General features: G+C 40.2%; 1 protein-coding gene across 1 annotated transcript in view; it reads right to left on the bottom strand.

Moving 5' to 3' along the window:
• LOC140227333 (adenosine receptor A2b-like) overlaps positions 1-24,762 on the bottom strand; it is a 105,208-nt gene extending 80,446 nt beyond the window's left edge. The window contains exon 1 of the mRNA XM_072307750.1: positions 24,196-24,762. Within this exon, the coding sequence (XP_072163851.1) occupies positions 24,196-24,762 (567 nt within the window). The remainder of the gene's footprint in view (positions 1-24,195) is intronic.
• Between the last annotated feature and the right edge of the window lie 731 nt (positions 24,763-25,493).

Raw genomic sequence — 25,493 nt, 5'->3', positions numbered from 1 at the left:
ACAAGAATCCTGCTTCCTGATTGGCTGTTGCCATGGGAAGCTGCTATTCTATGAAGAGTTGCTGTTCTAACATCTTTTATGAAACAGGGCCCTGGTTAAGTCGTTGTACATGAAACTATGACAAACATCAGAACCCTGTGTTCTACGACGTTCGGCTCTTGCATTACAATCGCCAACGAACCAAAATCCAAGACTTCTCTTGATGAATATAGCCCAAAAGTTCTGAGAAATGTGTATGTATCTCATCGCGTAGACAATAAATTGGTGCCTAAGAAAACAATTCCCCAAACTGCGGTATTTCTAGTGGGTTTTTTTTTTTTTAGATCATTGTGAATGAAATTTAAAATGATTAATTCTAAGCTAATTCTCTTTCTACCGTAAGACAAAATTATCTACCTTCCTTCCATTCCTAGCGCTCCAGTTCAAATGGATTACTCCATCCATAACCTTAATTACTCCGTAAATTAGATTTTGCATGAGGTCATTCCTCATTATCAACTCTTTATTATATACCTCGTAAAAAGAAACACGACAAAACTAACCGCTAATTTAAGAATATGATGCATCAAAGAGATTCGTGAGAATATTTAGAATGTTCCTCTGAGGAAAAAAAAAAAGCAATACAAGAACTATAAATATAGCGCACCCTCTAGAACAAAACAAGTAAAATGACTAATTGTGGTATTCAGACATACACCGGACAAAATTTGACTGTGAAAGTATTAAATGACCCAGTCTTGGTAATGGTTTTTGTTATATGCACTTTTTCTTGGAACGTTGTATTGTTTTTCTTCAATTAAGTCAGCATATTTCTTTTTCAATCCCATAGCAATAATGTGACGCCATGTGTCACGAGTCAACATGCCTTAAAGACTGCAGATGACAGCGACAAGGGCACGGATACCCATATTACACTTACTTTTCACACACACAGAATCGTAACAAACAAAACGCACACACACTGTATACTCTCACACATATACACAAATGGTTACCAACACACACAGTTACACACACACATACCCACACACACAGTCACCATAGAAGGTCACGAAACCTAATGCATTCGCCGCAGCAGCTGACATAGTATACAATGTCACGGCGTCCACGTGGCGTCAATTCGGGATATCGATCATACAGCGAACTTGAGTGGTATCGATCACGAAAATGAGAACATGCCCTCCAAGGACCGCCTATCAACAGAAACCTAAGGCAGAAGACCAGCAGTTCGCTCAGCTTATAGAACTGGAACGTGAGAATGAGAACTCTTCTTCGATAATAGCACAATGGCAATGTGCACCTGCTTGAGTTACTACAATGCTTCGGTCCATCCGTAACCAACGGATCGTGTGTACGACTAGCGACTTTTTTTTTTCTTGTATCTTGGACATGCAGGAGTAGGGATAAAGTTCACTCTACTTTGTGTTACTGAAAAAGCTGTAATGGTTTTGTCAAAAAAATCATGAAGAAATGAGTCTAATCAATAGGTCCTTGGAGAGAACTTTTCACATAACCAAAATTCGACTCACTGTTTATTTCTTGTGGTGTGTGATGCTTAATAAAATAAAGTTGACTAGACTGGGCCAAATGGCACGTATTCTTCATTGTCATCCGTAATACATGCACATCTTATATCAACGTAAAAGATGGAAAGAGTTAAAGGTGATCGTTATTCTATTCTAGTAACCTTAGGTTGCCACCTTATCGAGAAACAATTCGAACAAACAAGACATTAAACATTGTTCTGAGAGACTCTCTTTTTTTCCGGGTAACATGATGTCCGTGGGAAATCGATGAACTGGCCAGGATTGTGAATAAGGAAGAAAATTTAGCCTGAACTGATCACGCCAGTCGTATTTCAATAAAAAAATTAAAAAATAACAGAACATTAGACTGCAATACGTAATGCACGTTTAAAAAGAAGTAAATAAAGGATGATAAAAAAGACCTTATCAAAAACCTATGTCTGAATGTTTTAATACTGAAAAAACAACAACAACAACACTGGTCTGACGTGGCGTGCATCCCAACCATCAATGATTGATTTTAAGATGTAGCAATTCCCTATAGATTTAACGGAATGACACAAGCGATTCTCGTAGTTAAAGAGTTAACTGTGACTGCATTTCTTTTTATCTGTACCTAAAGCCTTAGTCACAGCCAACAGTAGTAATCGCGATGCTGTAACTCGAATCTTGCATCAGAATAGACCGGTAAACATTCCCATTAAAGTACTACATGATGGTGGGAGGCAGAGCGAACCAAAATGAGAAGAGGAGGAGGGGGGGGGGGTAAGGGGGGGGGGTAAGGGGGGGGGGTTGTTTGTCAAAAGTAATGCCGCTGATCCGCTCATCGATCTAGCAATAACAATTTTCAATATTGAGGTTGAAACGTCGACCTATTGCTTGGGGCTGTTCTTCCGATGACCGAACGATAAGTGGGCATCGTAATGCATGTTTGACATTTACTTCACAACCGGTCACTCTGTTTTCATATCTTCCAAAGACGAGCTTGATTATAATACGACTTAACTACAACATATGAAAAAGGGGGCAAACTTATTTCTTCTTCTCCTTTCCCTATCTTTTTGGCGAGTTCTTCTGTACTAATATTGGAAAATTTTATCGAGATTAAGTGGGGCAAAAGTGAAAAGAAGGGTGCTCAAGTTGGGGTCTTATCTGGAACAGCCACAATGCACGAACCTATCTGGTGTAATTCGACAAAGTGCATTACCAAACAAGAATATACCATGTTAGATAATGCATCCGAAGGCTTAACCTTGTTGTAGAATAGTAGACAAGAGCACTGTATATAATGCTGGAGAGACATTTTTTCTGTTTATCATTAATTCAATGGCACAGCTTATGTGTGTGTGTGTGTGTGTGTGTGTGTGTGTGTGTGTGTGTGTGTGTGTGTGTGTGTGTGTGTGCATTCATGTGTGTTTCATTCCCACTTTTCTCACTATTCTGGTAAAATCATTCATATGACAACATTGCGAGAATCAGATTGTCATCTATAATTCAATTTTGTGATTCGTGAGTCGTTGGAGCTGATTTGCTGTATGAATATTCTTGCGCCAAAACCGCGCTTAATCTCGTTACTCTCCAAAGTGGACCCTCCATCTTTTCTTAATTCTATAACAAATTCATACGCACGGGTGCATGCACTTACACTTATCATAATACGTTGAATATCTATACCTATATCAACTGTGTATCATATATATTTCTCTTGCTTTCTATCTTAATGTGTAAGCATGCACGTGTATAATACACACATGTAAATACACGTATCATGTAAATATCTACATACTATACCTATATCTATTTCTCTCGCTTTCTGTCTTTATAAATAAACAATTCATTTCATGTCATGCATTTTAGAAGCATGAACATGTTACAAACGCAGAATATGATAAGATATTATTTTACAGAATTGAACGTTAGTGAAATTATACCGTAACGATTATCGTACAGTGATTATCGTAAACACAATACCAAAGTACTAGTACTTTTAAACTCTCCTCGGAAATAGGGGAAATAATACATTGAAACACTTTGGCTAACTGTTACTTTACGCATGTAAAACATGGTGTATAGATAGCATCTGAGGTTCTCCTCCTGTCTTTGAATTTTGAACATCACTGCAATCAAATTAATTTATATCTATTTACATAGGGATTTTTAGGGATTTTTGTTGTTGTTTCATATATTAGAAATATATCATCAGGTGATCTAAAAATTTTCTATTTTTCTATTTTGTTTCTTTGGGGTCAAATTCAACTGGTGAAAGATAGCGCACAAATATAGCTCAAACCGGAAGATCACAAGGCCTGTCAAATGAAATCTGAGTGTTTTGGTGTATGGACTCTTTCCACGGAGATCGGTATCGGTATAAACTAAGTTTGATATAATTTTCTATTTCGTTTCCGCCATGCTGATATCCGACCAATGCTGACGGCATATAGCTTCCAATGAAAATAGCAGACACGGAAATAAATCGAATGATGGCAGAGCGGCCGGGGGTCCTTCCAAATAAACACACCAGAGACGAATTGCACTGGACTCGAAATCAAAAAGAGATTAATGAAATGATTCAACTTTATTGACAGCGCAGTGCCCTATTTATTACAGCCAATCAACGCTAATGCAAAATTGATTTGAAAATCCACATGGTCCCAAGATCGTTCGGGACGTCGTCTTGAAGCACGTTTTGACGGGATGCAAGCCTATCGGCTAATCGGTAATATCGATATATCGATCGACTCGGGAAGTCGTGGGGTGGTGCTGGATGGAGTTTCGTTTACTAGTATTCCGTTTCTGTGCAATTTATGCAGCACACGCATGCTTGGCTGCACTTCATAATTCTCAGAAAGAAAAGAAAGACATAGGCCTAATTATAGACGTATACCCATCAGAACACAAACCAAGGCAGTACTTGTATTATTGTTCTTTTGTTTTCATAGTATGTGGTACCAGATTTTATTGTTAAATGATTAACTTCAATAAACAATAAAGTACACGAACAAACACACGAACTTGTGAGTATTATTAGGTTTAACTCGTGCACTCTAACTGTATTGCTCTCGATGTCTTGTGTTGTTTTGATATTCTTTGATATTCTTTGATACTCTGATACTCAGAAGGAAGGGAAAAGTGGGGAACAATGACCTTCTTCCATTTGTAAATAGAACTACAGATATAAAAGTAAAGATGTTCCTATCTCTAAACCGACTATAAAGAGTTCGAAACAGTCAAAGCCAAGAAACTCTCATTGCTTTTATAATAACTGAGTATAAGCGCTATTTGGTTTTGGTTTTATTCTTATTTAAAAGTCAGTATACCACTTTAATACTACATGGGGGGGGGGGGTGAAAATATTTAAAAAGTGATCAATATTCGGATACCGTCGGATATCCGACGGCAGAGCGAAGTTAGAACGCCTCGAGACTGATCGTACTGACAAACGAGACCCGGATGTCTTCTAACACCATTGCAAAACCGAATCATGAATCTTCCATGCGAAGGATCTGTCTGTTTGTTTAGGATATCAGTCACACCTTGCTTAGGATTCGCTACATTCTACCAATCTGCCCGTTGGCCGAATAGATTCCTCGTACTTCTTATATACAACAGTGTACGCGGGCAAACATGAATCAACGATTTATTGTTCGCTCGTGAAAAACAGTGATAACTAAAATATCTGTGTTCAACCTGAGATGTTCAGGGTTTTTTTATCGGATTTCCGAAACTTTTCACATCTCATCTCACTCCCGCAGTGCTTGACTTTGATCGAATTGCCGCAGGCTATTACATCTCTGCTCACTCTCTATGCTTTCTCAAAACATACACGCCAGTAGGTGAGTGATATGTTTTTTACCTTCTCAGGCAAACATAGCTCAAAGGAATCAAGGCAAGAGAGACGTGTGTTTCCCGCTTCTTCCTCAACCCTGAACATTAATTACTGAAAAAAAGACGTCTTAAGACGCAGGAAATCCTTACAAATATATCCCGGCCAGATGCATTTCAAATTAAGATGAATGTTTTCTGTACAGTTTAGCTTAAACATGACGAACAAACAGTGCCTTCCGGGATTTCATTGCAAACTAATCGTTTTACGTTTTGCTCACTTACGTGCAAATTTCAAAAGAATTATCTCCCTCACTGTCCAACTTGGTGTTATAATCGTGTTTCTTCAAATAACAAACATGTCTTGCGTGTCATTGGCGCTCGGCGCCAAGGTAAATTCGAGTCTTACAAGATCGTAAGCAAACAATCTTTCCTAACGCTATTTTACACAACGGCTGGGTGGTCAAGACTGCTTGTTACTTGACAACAGAGTTATAAATCTTATCATATTGTAAAATAAGCATGAGGGAAGATTGGAGAAATGAAGGGAAAGAGAGGAGATATTAAGGAACTATGAGTGGAAGCTCTGGGCATACTACACTGACAAAATGGTTGGATCAGACATAAATAAAGATGATCATAAACATGGGATAAAATGAGCTCATCGAAAAATGAATGACCAAAAGCCAAAACAAAACAAAAAAAGCAAAACAAAAACCCTGACTGACTTTTGATTGTCTTAAATCGTCAAAACATATTTCGCTGAGTTTGAAGTTAGCAGTGAATGAAAGTGTCATAGAATATAATTCTTTACACATAGGGCTATAATAAAATTATAATTTGATCATTTCCTGGGAGCTGCATGGAAAATCACGTACAACAAAGGAATTATCAGGAAAGAAACTTTTCTTAGACGGAAAAAAAATTATTTGAAATCCTATAGGGAATATCTTCGCAATATTAATGGCCATCGGAAGGCATTAAGAAACTTTAATTGCAGGCAAATTGATGACAAGGTATCTAATATCCTGTATTATGGTAAATGACGTCAATGGAGATTTTTTTTTTTTTTTTTTTTTTGCTCGGCACAGGGGACCACCATGTAAAGTTCCTTTCGGAGCAATTTCCTTGTTTCATAAAATATAAAATACTGTGCTTTACTTTGTACGCTAAGAGCATATCCTAGACACAGCGAATGATCATTTTTATGACGCAAGTCAATTCATCATCATGTGACCGAGAAGACAATTTTGAAGTGCCGTAGTCATTTAGGAATGCTTATGACCAAGACTGTGTGAATTCAAATATAACCTATTTACCGAAGTCCGGTTCAACTGGGTACTGTATGTATTCCCTTTGTTTCACTTTGCCTAGTCCACAAAGCGTCCTGTCTGTAGAAATCATCATTTTGGCATTTTTGAATCTGTCAGCTCTGAATTCCATATTTAATTTGGAGAAAGTTAAAGGGAATACAGTGTATGGTTGACTCTGCCCAGAAGCAGAAAGAGATTATGAATATTTGCCATTTGGAGAATTGATTTGAAGTTTTATATTCTTCAATGAGTCGCCAATTTTAGAATCAATTGTAAACAGAAAATTTAACAGGCTTTTGAAAATGATACAACCCAAACAGACAATTACAGTTGGACAATAAAATGCTTAATTGAAGCACTAAAATTGAATAGAAAAAAGAAATTATGACTAAAAATGTATATACAGCATCAAAACAAAGAAATGTAGTTTTCAGACAGGACGAGTTAATGGGCGATTGCATCGCCAATCAGCTACATGAAGAGTCGTCTGCCAAACTAATCGCGCCGGTGTACCTAGCCCATATAGCCTAATTTGCAAAATTGAAACGAGCCCTTCAACGGACGCACGTCTATGATAAATTCCCTGCATTGGTCTGTCATTCAACAATTCGACACTCTAAACTGGCCCGGGGGGGGGGGGGGGGGGGGTAGGAAGTCGCTGGAAGCAATATTGCGTTATTCTTTCTCATTTCTGTGATTTCTACTCCATTTGTATGATTGTCATGTTTATCTTTTTTCATTATTCTTCCAGATATTGGAATTTGCTCCACGCAATATTTTTTTTTCCCTCATTAATTATAAAAACATGTCGTGACGGCTCTGATGCGATACAAGACAATGTGCTGAGTCGTTTGGTTTGTTTTTTTTCACTGCCATACTAGTATTAAGGCATCTGCTAGGTAAGGGAAATGAGTTGTATATTGGGCATTGTGTGGTGTTTCGAATCTTATATTTCCTGAGATTGGTTGTTGCTTGTTAAACTCACTACATCTGAATGAAGAAGGCAGGTATAGCGACCAATATTGTCCTCTTTATTAAGCTTAACATGCTTAATGTTTCATTCACGTTTATAATAACATATCTGATGACATAAAACCTTCAAATCAAACTTTAGCGAGTGGCACAGATTTTTCTCACCTTACACCCACCGCCCCCACAAACACGCACACACACATTTTTTTTTTTTTGGTCAATCTTTTCTTCTTTTTTTTTTTCATTTTCATATGAAAAATAATATACAAACTAATTAATTGCAAAATTTTACAAATTTCATTTTGACAACACACACACACACACACACACACACACACGCACACACACACACACACATGCTTACAGTACTTTCGTTCTAACTGGTAAAATCCATTCAACCTTGACACCTGAGTGATTACTATTTAATATATTACAATGAATGTGTTGAATATTGAATATCTAAATGTCGATGGTATTTTTTTTTTTTGGGGGGGGGGCGTGTGGTACCAGGGATTAACATAAAATTATGGAATCATGACCCATGACCCATCATGACCCATGCTGACCTGATGTGTAGCTGCAAATCTAGAGACATGCATAGATTTCAACGGAAGTTGGACATGAGAAAACTACTCGACACCTTTAAGGAAGAGGAAAAATTATTATCAATGAGATGAAATCCAATGACCATCGTCTTTCCGCTCCATACAACACACCGGAAGTGGGACGACCACCAACAGGGCACGTAACTATACCAACATCAATCTACAAAACTCTACAACCCTCAAAATACATGCTGCCACGATATCCGATGCAGAGGTCCTGGAAACAATTTTATTCATGACAACCTCACAACCCTACAAACAAGAAATATATAGAACAAGAAAGTATATAGGTCAGACTGAATTTCTGCGTATTTTCAATCACCAACAGTGACGCCACGGCTTGTCGTCGCTAAAAGAGTAGTAATCATTAAAAAAAAAACCAGTAACTGTGAATAAATGTGGCGGTTTCACTTAAGATGGTTAAGAACTATAAAAAGTTTAACATGCATGTTGTCAAAGAAACAGTGATACTGTAGCGGTCACATTTGCAATTATAGATGAGATGATAATGGCACAGCCTGGCACCAATTTTCATAAGAAACAGGCTGTATCCCCCCTTTTTCAAAACATAATTATGATGCTATCTAGGGGGAAAGAGTTCTGGTTGTAATTTCTATCGACCTAAGATTTGGTCTTTATGACATAATTTGTGTTCAATCCTATTTATGAGAACAGTGAGTTGAATGCCGTCAGCCAGGGGCGGATCCAGGAATTTTGTGAAAAGGGGGTGCCTACACAAAATTAAAGGGGGAGGGGGCACTCACCCCACCCCAACCCCATTTTTTCTTTTTTATTTCTCTTGTTTTAAAAAAAAAAGGGGGGGGGGGCACCCGGTGTACTTCTGCGTGGATCCGCCACTGGTCAGCTAATATGAATATCTAGTTGAAACCAACGCCACTATAGGCGGCGAGAATGTTCAAAAATATTAGCTTCGTTATGTTATGTTTTAATTTCATTCATTCATTCATTCATTTAAACATTCATTCATTCATTCATTCACTTGTTCGTTTATTTCAATTTCTAACTAAAATACGAATGGCCTACAATAAAGTATTACCTATATATAGCCCACAAAATTAATGCAACAACGTAATTTAAAAAAAAAAAATGTGAATTGAAGTACAATAATTCCGTGCTGTGAATTTTGTAACTGTGCCGAAAAAAAAAAAGTTGTTGGAAATGGAGGGAGCTGCTGAAAGCAGGACTTGTATTTCTCAGTCTCCTCATAGCAAAACTTCTGTGGATTGCCTAAGAAATAAAGAAACACAAAAAAGGAATAACAGGCAAGACAGGAAGAGACTGAAAAGGAGAGGGAAAATCAAAATTCCGTCTTTCTGTCCATCTCATTACATGCACTCGACGGATTTAAGTCAGCTCCGATCTGGTTTGGAATCGCGTTTACATGCACTCGAGGGATTTAAGTCAGCTCCGATCTGGTTTGGAATCGCGCTTAAGATCAAATTGCTTTCAATTATCTTTCTTTTTCGATGATTGGTGAAAGCGGGGGAAAAAAAGTCAGCTATGAAGCACATGGGGGCTGAGCAGATATTATAATGTTAACACGCAACAATGATATAATTACGAATGCAACACCAGCAATCAAAAAATCCGAACGTTGATCTCAACCTTGCCGTTTTATTATCACTCTCTGTACTGTCAATCACAATTGCACCAGTCGTATTAATCAAATTATTCACCTAATCATCACCATAACGACGATTTTTCGTACCTCCAAATGCCACAAAAACAGGCTAAATTGATTTCATATATGTCATACATGATAAATTGTGTACGAATGAGAGGAGCGCAGAAGAGAGAAGAAAATATCCCCCGAGGGATAGAATCCGACCAAGGAGACATCAAATACTGTTTCATATTGACGAGAAATGACACAATTTTTATTCAATTCGAGCTCTACGTTACTTATCGTTCTAGTGCAGACACTATAGCGCATTTCAAAACGCCATTCGCAAGAACAAGATAAAGAGCTACATAAGCAAGGACAAGAACTACATGCACATCAAGAACAACCACAAAAGATCAAGAACATCAGAAGAGCCTACTGGCTGGTTCTCATGCATGTGAAGCAGGGTGTCATGAATGTCATGAATGTCATGGATGTCATGAATGTATTTTCTGACTGCTCCTAGGTCATTTTTTTCACCTTTATTTTCTTCTTATCATTTTCTTCTCGTATTTATGTACAATATTTCCGTGTACGAAAGAGCGCAAAGGGGCTTCACAAGTTCCTTGGTATCGGTGATGTACTTTCGGTCCCATTTCACGTCACCACCACGACTTCTCGACATGTGGCCTCTGAAGTTGATATCAATCATGTGAATGCTCGCTGGTTTTCTTTGACAGTGGACCTAAAATGTGTCGAAAAGGTTATATCAAGGAGGTATATGTGATACCTCCTTGGCTTTACTAAACGTGAAAATCCACTCGTTGTTTGGAAATTAAATCTACAGAGTGGAGGTTTCGGCAAAAATTAGACCAGAAATGAAGTTATGAATGGCAAAATCTCAAGCTTACCGGGATTGATGTCATTTTTCAATGATACAATTTCGAGGAATTAATGATGTCACGACCGCACAATTCCCTTATTCTCATTCGTTCACTGTTGATGTGATACAACTAGAACAAATGGCATCCTTCACATAAAATATTTCTGGAGTTGCAAGGATTTAGCAATGGCGATTCTGAAGACGGGGACTTATTGACCCCCCCCCCCCCCTAAAAAAAAAAAAAATGAAATTTATTGTAAAACCAATGAAAGAGTTATAATTTCGTATGTATGTAATGTGCTTGAAATCGACACCGCAGTGTTTTGTGACTACATGTTAGCGGTCCAGAGTTTTTAATTTAGTTATTTTGCATCCGATTTCAATGAAACATTCAGTGTTCTGGTTGTGTGACGTAATACTCGTCTTGCTACAACCAATTGGACCACAGAAAGGAATTTCCCTTTAAACCGCGCTGATGAGAAACAGCTGATAACCTTTGACCAAATCATGAGCATACAAATCTTGTCAGTGACACCCGCCAATCATCTTTGAGCCATAATATTATTTCCCCAAGGAACTTTCGACTCTAGGTGTCTCTGTCACGATTGCGCGTCACAGATTGTTTCGTCTCCAAGACAATGGTACCAGCCAACAAAGTGTTTTTAGTGGTATTTACTTTCCTATCTTTCGCTTCCCATGTCTCTCTTCTGTATAATTATGCTCCATCTCTCCTTCTCTCCCCATATCTCCTCTTTCAGTCTATCCCTCTCTTTTTGGCCACGTCACAATCCTGGTATTAAGGTTCTCTCATTTGCACCTCTGTTTACATAATTGATAAACATCGAGAATGTCATACTTGCCTTGAAATGGATTACCTCAATGGCTTAACGAGTCATTCATCATTTCGGTTCAAGGTTCACTCGCACTCAATGTGATTTCAAATTTGTAGTCGCCATTTTAAATGAACCACGCCGTTATCTGTTGCTGTCGCATCTTTTCATCAAGCAGTGTCGAGCTTTTTTCCCTCTTTGTTCTGGTTTGGTTTCGTTTAGTTTCTCTAGGCTTCTCCTCCCTGCCTTCGTCTCTGCATTCGGCTTCGGTTGTTGTTGAGGCTCTCCAGATTACGCGGACCATCTAATATCGACATCAATGCAAACAGGACCGGTGCACCCAATTTGTTGCAGATTGTGGAGGAGATTTCAGTCTGCTGCTGAATACGAGGAGGAGGGAAATACGAATGGAGATGAGGAGGGGGGGGGGGAACCAAAATAGATGGGGGATGACGGCAAATAGAGGTTATGGAGAACCCCAAGATGGATGCATTGTTTGGCCAATATATTGACTCGGGGTGTCATCGGAGTATATCATTTACGCACTCAAAACCCTCCCGCGCGAGCTGGTGGTACGTCGCCTAACTCAATTATTTGTTGTGGACTTGTCATAACCCTGCGTCCTCAAACTCACGGGTTGTAGAATTATTCTGTGGTGCAAGCACTCCCGCATTTTATGATATAATTGCTATACCGCTGGAAGTAGGACAGTTTGAGTCGAACTACAGATGCTGCTGTTTTCAGTTATAACATTTCGAAACAGCAGCATCTGATCATCAATATCCTTTTACGATATATGTATATACATGTATATATATATATATAATTATTTATATATATTATGTGTGTATAAATTTATGTATATATTTATGTATATATATATATATATATATATATAATGTTTCTACGTTCATCTATTTTGTTTTATCGTATTTCCAGATATTTGTACATGTACGTTCACTTCATTTTTATACTTAACTGTATCATGTGTCCCGTTGTTAATTTGCCACAAATATTTTTTATTTTTAAACAAATTTACCTCTTATTGTTGGTGTTGTTGGTGTTGTTCATGTTGTTGTTCATGTTCCATGGATTTTTACGAAAACAGAGCCCTGAGGAAGACCGGCAGCTAGTCTATCTTAAATCTGTGTATGATTGTATGATATTATTATTTAAATACTTGATGTGTGTGACTACTTTATAAAGTTTTCAAATGTATTTGTCCATTTTATGTTGTTTATATATTTTATGCTGATCAGGCTACTCTGGATAAAGATTTGCAATAAATAAAAATAAATAAACATTCCTACACATATTATGCACCATCCGGTGTTTTGACTAAATTTGTTATGCAATATTTCGGGAATGATAAGGGCAGGAAGAGCTGTGACTGCGGGAACTCAGTAGGACTCCTGCAAAGTCTAGGTGCATTTCAAAATCTCGCAGGACAATAAGGGTCAACGGGAGAGAGAGAGAGAGTCAATGAGTTGAATTCCTGTCACCAACCCATGGTTATCTTCACAAAGTGAGATCAAGTTCCTCTAATATATTTGAATAGTGACTGCGCTGACATGTTATAAGCCTTGATCTCTATACATTGGTATAGACTAGGCGAGGAAATGGAGTATTCATTGATCAAAAAGTATATGACAAAATTGAATCGAAAAGCATACGAAATGAGAGGAGAATGAAGGTCAAAGAAAACTACATGAATGACAGTGATTTTTAATGAATGTATAAAACTTTGAATTGGGTGACGTGAATTCGGTAACAGACAGTGATCTTGGATGGATGGATCAATGAAGAGCCACTGGCAAAATCAAATCTGAGGAAGAAAACCCCAAACGTTTACCAAAGATAGATCATTAGGCCCCAGCAAAAGTTTGCAGCACCGAAAGCTACGCAAAAATTAGTACACATTGGAAACTCTGTATTGCGACGAGATCCTTGGGATCGTCAATAAACGATACAAAACAAAGGAAATTAATTCATTTTGACCGGAAAATAGTTTGTTATAAGTATTTTGTTATATGAGATCTCCTTTAACAATAGGCCTAGAAATACATCGAGTTTCCACGATACTCGGGAAGGAAAGTTCGAACGCTTTTCACCTGCACATATACTGCAGTGCACATCAATACACGAACAGAAACTCACCTCTTCCTTGCAGAAAAATGATGCAATAACGTTACAAAAAAACACACACACAACACTCTAAAAATCATTTCGTAGTAGAGAAAAAGAAGCAGACATTGCACAACGGAGCGCTTCTACCCCGACTCAAAACGAAACAGGGTACTGTTTATAGTGGCAGCTGGCTAGTGTGTAGCTTAGCTACTATACTCACGCTCCCCAGCCGGCCATACATGGGGATACCACGGCGATCGATGTAGACATCAGGGTCCGTAGGCGACAGAGATTCAGGCGCGCGAAGTTCCGTTCGGTGTACACAGTACGCAAGCATCGAATTGCATGTGCGCACACTATTCTACAATAGAAGATACGAACACACACACGTCGGGTACACACAGACACACACACATGCGGGCAACGTGGGCCGGCTGGAAAATGAAACATGTACAGTGTGTAGTCTATATTGCAATTGCAGGGATAATAACTTCGAGCGTCAGGGCTCGCTGCGCGCGCCGTGGCCGCTCGCGCTCGTCAATATTGTGAGTGTGTACATAAACTATGATTCTGTCTTGCAACGTGAGGCTATACGGCAAAAAAACTTAAGGAGCCAGCCGGGCTTTTTTCATACATTTCTGGGGAGCCCGTAGCGATTCTGGGGAGCCAATGGTCCCCGGGCTCCCGCTAAGGTCGAGCCCTGGAACCCCATAATTTATTATCATGGCAAGGGAAAAGTTGAAGAGAACATGGAGGGACGAATCGATAGAAAAGAAATGAAATATGAAACGGTGTAAGATTTTCAGTATCGAGGTTGCAGGCATATATCAGAGCATAACAATCCAGATTACGAAGAGCAAGACAATGAAGAGAAACGGAGTAGAAAAGAAAGATAAACTTTTGAAGAAAACAAATAAACCTCGCTTCTCACGCACGTATGTTGACAGCCAGAAAAATATACACGCCTACATGGGACCACAGAAAAATCCTTGGCGCGTGTTCTCGGGGTGACGCCAGTGAGTAGTTTGCCGTGATTTTGGCACTGCTACATCTCATATCATTTTGGAGACAGCACACATTTACACGCATGCTCCCATATCACTCGTTTTCCGAGAAACTCTCATCCTCGAATCAACAAATCTGTGTACCTACATTAATCAATCAGATATTGCGGCATTGCATTTCTCGGCAGCCGAAATAAAAACCATTTGCAGAAAAAACAAAGAATAGGACCTACATATCAAAACAAAATACCACCTCCCAAGATCGCATTTCACTTTGAGGCTGTCATCTCTTCAAGAGTTTTCCATCATGAAATTGTTTAGAATATATCAAACAAAATCGTTAGCCGGTTTTACAAATTGTTTTCAGAGCGAGATGAAACGCAGGTGCACTACACCTGAAAATGCCAAGGTGTGATTCGTCATACAGGTTCACAAAAGGGTAAACTGTCGTTCGATGGATGTCCGACGTGGATTTCCAATCCAATCAGTGTGCTCTGCTTTACACGTACAAATTACGACAGGTAGAAAACGTTAGATGGAAAATGTATAGATCGCTCGAAATCACTTGTGAAGTGTTTTTTTTTTTCTTTTCGTTGTCTGCTCAACCTACAAAACAGTAAGTTTAGGAGTGAAGGAAGGTATGCAAGACATCCCACAAAAATCTGAAAACGCACCAGCTTTGTGCGGTTCTGCCATTAAGTGACGTTTTGGAGTTTTGGAACTTTGACAAGTAAACTGCCTCGTTTCAAGAGTCAACAGCATGCCATCATAAGTAACATTAAGTTGACAGGGTATTGAATATTTGGGTGCTGTTCGTTATTCCGAAGGTTCGCTATTCCGAAGGGTCATTATTCCGAAGGGTCGTTAATCCGAAACACGCAATTCCATATACCTAGAGGTTCGTTAATCCAAAAATTTGTGGCGTTATTCCGAAGGTTCGTTATTCCGAAGATTGGTTAATCCGAAAATGAAATTCGGAACAGTGAACCTTCGGAATAACGAATTTTAGGAATAAAGAGCCTTCGGAATAACGGCCCTTCGGAATAACGAGCTGTAACTGAATATTTTCTCTAACTTCATGGACCTGACTCTTTGCGACTTTCATCACAGGGGCACGCCCTTCGGCCAATCAGGCCTAAGGTTAGCCGAGAAAGAGAAAATCGATTACGCATACACGTATATTTGTGGACATGCTGCTGTTGGAGAGTAATCAATCACATCAGGACTGGAGATCGAAATCTAAAAAAAAAAAAAAAAAAATGGTTAAGGAAAAGATACACCGTGCAGTTTTCAGGTGTCCTCAACTCATCTCAATAGACGACCTGTTTCCCCTTTGTACACCTTCACGTCCCCCTTCTCTTATTCTCATCTCTGTTGACACAAGAAGATGAAGAGCACCTCAGCGAGAAGGGAGGACTAGCCGACTTCACGGGTAACGTTGCAGACGATAAACATCACTCTCAAGAAGCTGTATAATTATCGCGAATAACAATCTTCCCAGGATCTTTCGCGGAGAGGAGCGCCTCGTCTCGCCACAAAATTGCGAGCGGCGAGCGATGCATCATCTGCGAGGGGACAAAATGAATCCCCTCAGCCTCAACCCAACCAGCTGACGAGTCGCTTAGCTTTGCCTCGCCATCCTTTTCCTTATGTCCGCGGCCTCGTCGATAGATAATGAATCATTTTATACTGCCCCGTTCGGCCATCACTAAGAGAGACTAACACGGACGTGATTTGTCGATAAATAACCAGCCGCTACGGCCGCCGTTGCTTCGCCCGACATCACCGAGAGCCGAGGAGAAGGAAGAAGATTAAGAAGAAGAAGGAGATGGATGGGAAGAAAAAGAGGAGGAAGATGAGGGGGAGGAGGAAGAAAAACAATGACATCGGCAGTTGCTTCGGGCAGTGACTGACGATATCGTAATTAGGGTCGCCTCTGTGATGGTTTGAGAGCGGAAATGCTAGGGGTGCTGGGAAGGATTCATGCGGCTACAAGTGGCAAAGATGACTTTGGCATAAAGAATAGGGAAACAGAGTGTTATCAACGATACGCGGCCTAAACACGCACTGGAGATGCAAATTATACAAGAATGGCGAACTGGGACATCTTTCTAATCTCAGTGTGCATTTCATTCGATGTTGAGATTGGCTGCCATAAAAGGAGTAAAATCAAGCGAAGTAGAAGCTTCATCAAAATCGAATGTAAGATAAGAACGTTAATGGATGAAAACACGTAACAGTGCTACGGTCGAAAGAACACACTTATGCAAATCAGATGAAGTGGCTACTTTAACGATAGCCTCACAAATTTTGCGCAGACCCCCATACGAGTCTTCACTCAAATTCTTCCTTTAACAAGGAAAAGTAGAAATGACGCGGTGCGTAATATATGTCCCCGCCGGAAGTAGCATTTAGTAGCAAAATGTACAATATAGGTAAAAAGATCAAGGTCAAAGGTCAAAGAAGTCAAAGGTCAAAATTCTATGTAGAAGTTTTGAAGCCCTCACCTAGTGCCATCACATAAAGCAAACGGAATCGAAATCGGGTTAGAAATGGCGAAGGAGTAGCATTTTGTAGCCAATGTACAATATAGGTAAAAAAATCAAGGTCAAAGGTCAAAGAAGTCAAAGGTCAAAATTCTGTGTAGAAGTTTTGAAGCCCTCACCTAGTGCCATCACATAAAGGAAACAGAATCGAAATCGGGTTACAAATGGCGAAGGAGTAGCATTTGGTAGCAAAATGTACAATACAGGTCAAAAATCAAGGTCAAAGGTCAAAGAAGTCAAAGGTCAAAATTCTGTGTAGAAGTTTTGAAGCCCTCACCTAGTGCCATCACTTAAAGCAAACGGAATTGAAATCGGGTTACAAATGGCGAAGGAGTAGCATTTTGTAGCAAAATGTACAATATAGGTCAAAAATCAAGGTCAAAGGTCAAAGAAGTCAAAGGTCAAAATTCTGCGTAGAAGTTTTGAAGCCCTCACCTAGTGCCATCACATAAAGCAAACGGAATCGAAATCGGGTTAGAAATGGCGAAGGAGTAGCATTTTGTAGGCAATGTACAATATAGGTCAAAAATCAAGGTCAAAGGTCAAAGAAGTCAAAGGTCAAAATTCTGCGTAGAAGTTTTGAAGCCCTCACCTAGTGCCATCATATAAAGCAAACGGAATCAAAATCGGGTTAGAAATGGCGAAGGAGTAGCATTTTGAAGCAAAATGTACAATATAGGTCAAAGGTCAAGGTCAAAGGTCACAACTGAAATTCTGTATACAAGTTTCAAAGCTCTCATGTAGTGCTATCATATAAAGCAAACAGAATCAAAATCGGGTTAGAAATGGCGAAGGAGTAGCATTTTGAACATTTTGATCACACACGGACGCACGGACGGACACACGGGCACACGGACGGACACACGGACGGACACACGGACACACGGACACACGGACACACACACGTACGGAGCCCGTTTCATAGTCCCCTGCTCGAACTCGTTCGGCGGGGACAAAAATATGGAATAACAATTTTCAAGACTTCGGGGGAAGAAGTTGGATCTACAGATATTGTTGTAAAATTAATGACCAATGCTCTGTTTTCGTTTATCGTATTTTGTATATAAAATTAACAGAGTTGGGGATTGGAGACGTCATCATCTCATCCAAGTTGCGCATGGGGTTGCCAATAGCACACTCTTTTGGCAACATTTGTGCACTTAATAATTCCATAACTTCTTATGCTTTGTCCAAGTTACATGAAGATGAAAACAACAAGTACTACTTGTTGATGACGGCAACTTCCATACACTGAAACTACTTCTATTACTACTACTACTACTACTACTATTACTACTACTACTACTACTACTACTACTACTACTTCTACTGCTACTACTTCTACTACTACTACTTTTACTTACTATACAACAACAACGACTACCACTACTACTACTACTACTACTACTACTACTACTACTACTACTACTACCACTTCTACTGCTGATACTACTCCTGCTGCTGCTACTGCTACTACTACTACTACTACTGCTACTTCTTATTAGGATCATTACTACTCACACAGGTAGTTAGGATTCGAGTATTTCTTTTATTACTACGGTACCAGTGACAACAACAGCATTAATGCAATGACGCTACTTCGTCTTCATAATAGCCATATTCCGGTTAATGCTAGCAGCGTTGCGGCATGTTCTATATAACTTGTCTCTCTGCAGACACAAAAACCCTATACTCAGGAATGAATCAGCACCGGCGAGAGGGCTCAGTCCATCTCGCTAGTCATCATGTGTGTGTTGACGCCGGCAACAATCGTGAAATCTGTGCAAATAGCAGTGCACGTGTCGGCTGCCCATCACTGACGGCGCCCTGCGCCCTGGATCTGTCACTTTACCTGCCGACATTTGGGATTTGCTACGTATTTGATCCGCCTGCAGCGCGTGAAAAAGAAGGTGCGTTAATGGAGAGGTCTTTAAGGTGACAACTTCATTCCGTGTTCAGGCTGACCTTAATAAAAAAAGGAGTCATGCCAGATAATAACGCATGGCTTGCATAATAACGAATCTACACTTAGCTAGTTAGCGGGTGTCATAAATGGCCCAAGGGAAATGCCGGATGATATTTAAATGGACGTAAAATGTTGCGTCTTTTTTTTTTTTTTTTTTACAATGTTTGTTTTCTTTGTAAGTGGGTGGGTTTGTGTGTGTAGGTTGTTCACCGTTCCTATAGTTGGGTTATCTGAGAATTTTATAATGACTCAGCTTCAATATTACCATTTGATGAGGGCCGAGATGCAATCGCTTATTTTTCGATGTCGATACACACAAAAAACACAAAAACTAAATGTATTGTAATATTTTAGGCACATACCTATAGGAATCAACAAGACAATGAAGTTATCACCTCCTATAATTCAATGTGATTGAGAAAGCATCGAAACTTTCAAATTTAATAAATCCATTATATTTTTCTCATTGAAATGACACTCTCATTGTTCTCTTAGCTTGACATTAGTCTTGTTAGTCAACGTCACTTGAAGAAGAAGGTTTTTTTTTTTCTCTCTCTCTCTCTCGTAAGTAACAAGTTAAACTGTATACGCCACGTCCTCACCGGCGCGGTCACTAGCTATCTGTTGGTTGTTTTGGTGTGGCGACCATTGGTAGAATTTGCGAAGTAAAACCTCGCGACCCCATTCACAAGTTCGAAATTGGTGCCTGCTCGCCAAGATCGCTCTCAAATTATTCCGCCGGCGCCTGCAGGCAAACCGGACGAAACACTCGAGAGCGAAGATTTCACCCAAAGCGCCCTCGCAGACGCCCAAGAATGAAATGCTCCGACGCGCTTTTTCCGGACTACTCTACCAACTTTGTAAAGGTGTATTTATACAAAGCATGCGGAAGCTGCTTTTCTTTTAAATGTCTTACTGCTATCTAGTCAGACTGACAACTAAATGTTCATGTTTCTGCTGAGAAAGACAGAAAACCCTCACTGTTGGATGTTTCCTCTTTCTGACTCGAGAAGGCGGTCGTCTAATCCTCAGGTGTACATGAATCAGGTCATAACATACGAGTAGCACATCCATGGAGTAGAGAGAGAGAGAGGGAGAGAGAGACTTAAGGAGACGATCGAGGTTTATTGCTCTCCAAGGAGACGGATGGGTGAGCGGGGCATGACGAAACTCGACGTCACGCAAAAACTTTTGACGATATTCCCGCCAAACGATCAGTCACTGACTACTCTAAGCCAGCAGCAATCATTCCCCAATGAGTCATTTCGCTTTCTCCCACGTGGGTTGTGTGTGTGTGTGTGTGTGTATTCCTCACCCCACAGATTTTGTTTGTGTTGTTTGTTTGTGTCTTGATGTGTAGGCGGTGAATACTCTGTCATGTTACTATACTCAGCAGGTTCTGCACTCCACATCTTTACTTGCAGAAAAAGCGCGGATATCCGACAAAAGTGTGACAGTCCTGTTGTCCATGGTATCAGGATGGATTTTAGAGGAAAGAGAGAAAGCGAGGGAAACAGAAACGGGAGGAATGAGAGAGAGAGGGGGAGTGTGTGTGTGTGTGTGTGTGTACGTGTGTATGTGTATGTGTGTGTGTGTGTGTGTGTGTGTGTGTGCGTATGTGTGAAAGAGGGAGAGAGCGCGTGGCGGGTGAAGAAAAATCTTTGCACCTCTCAATTCTAAATTTCCATTCCCGCAATCTCGGCGAAACTTGATTCGACAATCTGTAACGGCGGTCCTTCAAAGCTCATGGCTCCCTATATGATTCACACCTAAAGAGGGGAATCGATCGATTTGAAATTCTAGGGCAGATTAATCAACATGCGACCTAGTAATGTTTCCTTATATTCCCGGAGTCTGCAAACAGTCGTCATATCCCATCTCGTCAATTCCCGTAAACCGCTCCGGGACCAATAATCCCGTGGGCGATGAGTGTCATCCGTGATCGTGTTTCTCGTCGCTTGACACACATTGATAAGAACCGATACGGGGGGCGACTTGCACGCTGAAATGTCAGGAAAGTCACCTCCCCCCCCCCCCTTTTCTCTGGATATCCCGCAAGGAGTGAAACACTTCAAATCCGTGGATTCTCAAATGGAATATATTCAAAGTGAGGGAACGCTCATCTGCCTTACTCTGCCTTAACCTTCCTTCCCTTCCTTTTATATGAATTCAGGCAGTTGAGACACCTCGCTGAAAACTTTGCTTTATAGTTGAGAACCGTCACCACGAATACCTGATACTCCTGCCAATTATTCATTTGTGATTTTCCTGTTATTTTCAAATTGTCAAGACTATGAGCTTTCCAGTACTATATAATTCGCCCCAGTTTATTTCCACCAATTACCACAGAAACGATATGAAAGACAGTCATCGGATTAGCATGGTTTGAAAGAAAAGAGTTTTGGAGTTTAGATGCAGTCATACTTGAAGATTGGTCATTGGAATACAATATGCCAATTCAAATTCAAACAGTACAACGACATGTATCACGAAACAAATCCCGTGTAGCAGTTGAATAGCATTATGTTTCGTAACAATGTTAGACTTTAAAGAGCAATCATTTACCCGTCAAAAGTTATTCAGAAAAGAAAAGGTTTATATTCAATAAGCACAGCAGTGAAAATAAGATCAAAATCGAAAAAAAAAGTTATCAAAGTTACGACATCCTGAAGTTTTGCTTGTTTTTACACAATAGTTCTTGAACAGTCAATACATTATGAATGAGGAAATGAGTGAGTTAATGGTGTCATCGCCTTACAACTTGCCTTTATAGACAAAATAAATAATGTCCAGATTTTGGTTCAAAATAATATGTCCAACAGGAATATCATCATGTTCTATACTTTCACTTTCAGCACAAATATCAAATATTTCCGCCATTTTTTTTTCTTTGTACGCGATCAAAGGTAAATTGTGATGTGATGATGTTTTTGAAATAAGCGAAACTTCAAAGATTTCGTGACTCCCCTGAGTTTTATCCGATTTTGATCAAACGTTCACTGCTGTGTTTAAAAACTTTCTCTTTTCAGATAAACGTTTAACTATTCCGGAATGATCCTCTACTTTCGGGCTGATGTTATGTAATGTTAAATAAACTTCGATATTCACATTTTTTTCGAAGGTTACCCCATCTGTCACAGGGGTTTGCAATTTTATCGGGGTTTGCGTGCTGAAGGAACATAATTATTGTTCCTATATCCACACAATGCACTTTGTTTGATGGTTCGATAATAAAATTGTCATAAATTTTAGCTTGCTATACATTATTAACAGAAATAATGTCGGTCCTGAATCTACGCTGATAATATCGTAAAATCTGACCTTCCGAGTCAGCCATAGCGGACGCTTTGTGAAAGTCGAGATATGGTTGTTGCTAAAGACACATGGACTCGCGCTCAGCAAAATTTGGGTTCATGGGGACAAAAATGTTTGCTATGGTGAAAGCTGTAAACGGAGACTTCTGTGTTTCTATATTGAGATGATATAACCTTTTCTACCTCCCAATGGCGTTTAAGTAGAACAATTTCATCAAGTAAGAATGCCTTTTATTTCTTCAGTCGTATGACGTCACAATCAATAAAGACGAAACGTCACTGGTTCAACGACAGACGGACCTATTCTTTATCAGCCAACCAAAACTCCGTGTTTCAACTTTAGCTGACTCCATGAGCGCCCCCCCTCCTTACTGCCCAGTAGTGCAGCAAAAACAATATGGGGAAATAACTATTTTGTATTCATTCTAGAGTACAGTATCACACGTGAAATCAGTTTCCTGCAATATCGTGCAAAGTTTCATGTGCTGAACAAAACGCAGATAATAATGCTGTGTGCACTGCCAGTATCAATTGATAATTGCTTTGAACAATATTGTGGGAAAATATCACAATCATAATCTAGTGCATGCAAAATGTATTAGGTTTGTAAGGGTAATGAATAATTCATGATCGAATGCTACCCCTTTTGTTTCGTCATTACGTTTTATATAGGGGCGGCGCGTGGGCGAAGGGACGTGTTTTGCAAGCACCCCATGGACTATTGATTGTCTATAGGTAAACGTGCTTTGGTGTTTTCACAGCATAATCGCAGCAATAAAAATGCGGCAGCGTTTACCTCATTACACACATTGAAACGTGGATTGTGAAACCTGCGTTATTAAAGTCATCCCACAAATAACTTTTCTGTGGTTGGGCTAATGAGTCAAGAGAGGATGGATAATCGGTAGTTATGTGGAAATTATGACGTTATTATCATAAGACGATATGAATAGTAAATTAACATTTTACGTTTTCCTCGTCATGTTTTACTGTTACGATTCGTCTTCAGTTACAGTGTAACTCATATTTTCCTGTTCTTTCAGCATTCAGTAATCATGTTACATTTCTGTCGACCTACATATTTGAAGTTATTCCAGAGAAAGGAAACTTTATCATCTTTCCTTTCAGCTCTGCTTCATTGTCGTCCTCTTGTAGGTGGCTATGCAACGAAAGAAAATAACCCCCCTCCCCCAAGAAAATGACAAGAAAAGTCATGAAAGCGATCATACGTCATGCCTGGACACAGTTAACCCTTTTTTTTCCTCGAGTCAGTTTGCAAAACTTCAAGTTGCCATGGTCTTGCGTAGGAGTTAATTAAATGATAATAATTGAAATAACTGAAATGGTTAATCATGTATTGTATTCCCTTTCTGGGAACATTCAAGGGTGTTTTTAAAGGATCGACGTGTCGAAGTGTCTTTGCGTCAATGCATTACAATGGAAGGTGTTTGTATGTGTATACATAACATAACAAACACCTCGTCTTTTTGAACAAGCATAATTATTGATAATGCCAGGCCGGGAGGGGGGGGGGGGGGGGGGGGGGAGGAGAGACATTCGCGCAGTTGGCTTGCGAGAGTAAACCGTTGAAACATAATATAGTGGAAAATGAAATCGGGTGTGTGTGTATAAGAGCGTGCATGACTTGAAAACATGACCTCACCTGTTTTCTAACGGCACGGAAGATGAAGACGTAGATGACAATCATGACGACGAGGGGGATGTAAATGACCATGATGGCATTGAAAAGCATGTAGTTCATGTCGATGATTTCGATGAATACGCAGGCGGGTGTTTCCGGCCGCCCGCGGTGCCATCCGACCACGGGTAGGAACCCGACGATGGCCGCCATAATCCAGCACACGACGATGGCGACCAGGGCTCGGAGAGGGGTGATGAAGACGTTGTAGCGCAGCGGGTAGGAGATGGCGACGTAGCGGTCGAGCGACACTCCGATGAGGCTAAACGTGGAGGCTCCGCAGAGCCAGAGAAGAAAGTTCAGCATGATGACGCAGCCGATGAAGTCGCGGGGAAGTCCCTCCGACGTCAGGATGGCGAACGGCACTCCGAACAACCCTACGAAGAGATCAGCGATGGCCAGCGACACGATGAAGTAGTTGGTGACAGAATGCAGCCTCTGGTTGCTGGCGTAGACGTATAGCACCAGACCGTTGCCCAACACGGACATGACCGCAATGCTAATCTCGCACACAGTGTAAAACGTGGACATAGTTTGATTTAGTCCTCGTCCCGACTGCACAAGAACAAAACACACAATAATTGTGAAGACGAGATTGGTCAGCCGAATGCCTTTACTAGAAAGCGGCAGTCTTAAAAACGTGATAATTTCCAAATATTCACTTCGCCTGAGCTGCCCATGGTTGTCGTCCCCGACATGGTCGATTCCGTGGCGGTGCACGAGTCCTTGATGTCCCCGCTTCAAGGCTCCTGGCCGTCAGTGAAGCGCCCAGCCGTCGGTAACACTGCACGGGATGTCAAACACGAGAATGGGTGATTCAATAACGCATCGCGCAAAAGCGTGAAGTCACTTTTGTCAATAAGGAATAAATCTAATCAGAACCAATGAAAAAAAGTCAAAGAGGACTTTCTTTACTTCTCACAATTCAGAGACAGAGACGATGTGTCCGCTCTATCATTTTGAAGAATCATATCATTGCCGCTCATACCATGCAATCATAAGTAGATGTTAAAGTCACGCGGGAACGCTTGAAAGACAAACAAATTTTGAGCATTCGCTTATGGAATGTCTATTTTGATTTCCCGGCGGATTTATGCTGGGTAATATTCCGATGGTTCTGAGGAACTCTCTCAGTCTTTTTTTATTTTCCCCCGAGAGCACCAAAGTAGAGACGGAATTTTGAAAAGGTCGAACTCCGCGACTTTGGTTGAGGACACGATGGAGAAGAGACTGACTCGCGTGTGCTCACGACGAACGATGGT

Source organism: Diadema setosum, chromosome 4 (assembly GCF_964275005.1).
Source record: "Diadema setosum chromosome 4, eeDiaSeto1, whole genome shotgun sequence".
NCBI classification, from domain to species: Eukaryota; Metazoa; Echinodermata; class Echinoidea; order Diadematoida; family Diadematidae; genus Diadema; species Diadema setosum.
This window is presented reverse-complemented; position numbering and strand designations above follow the sequence as displayed.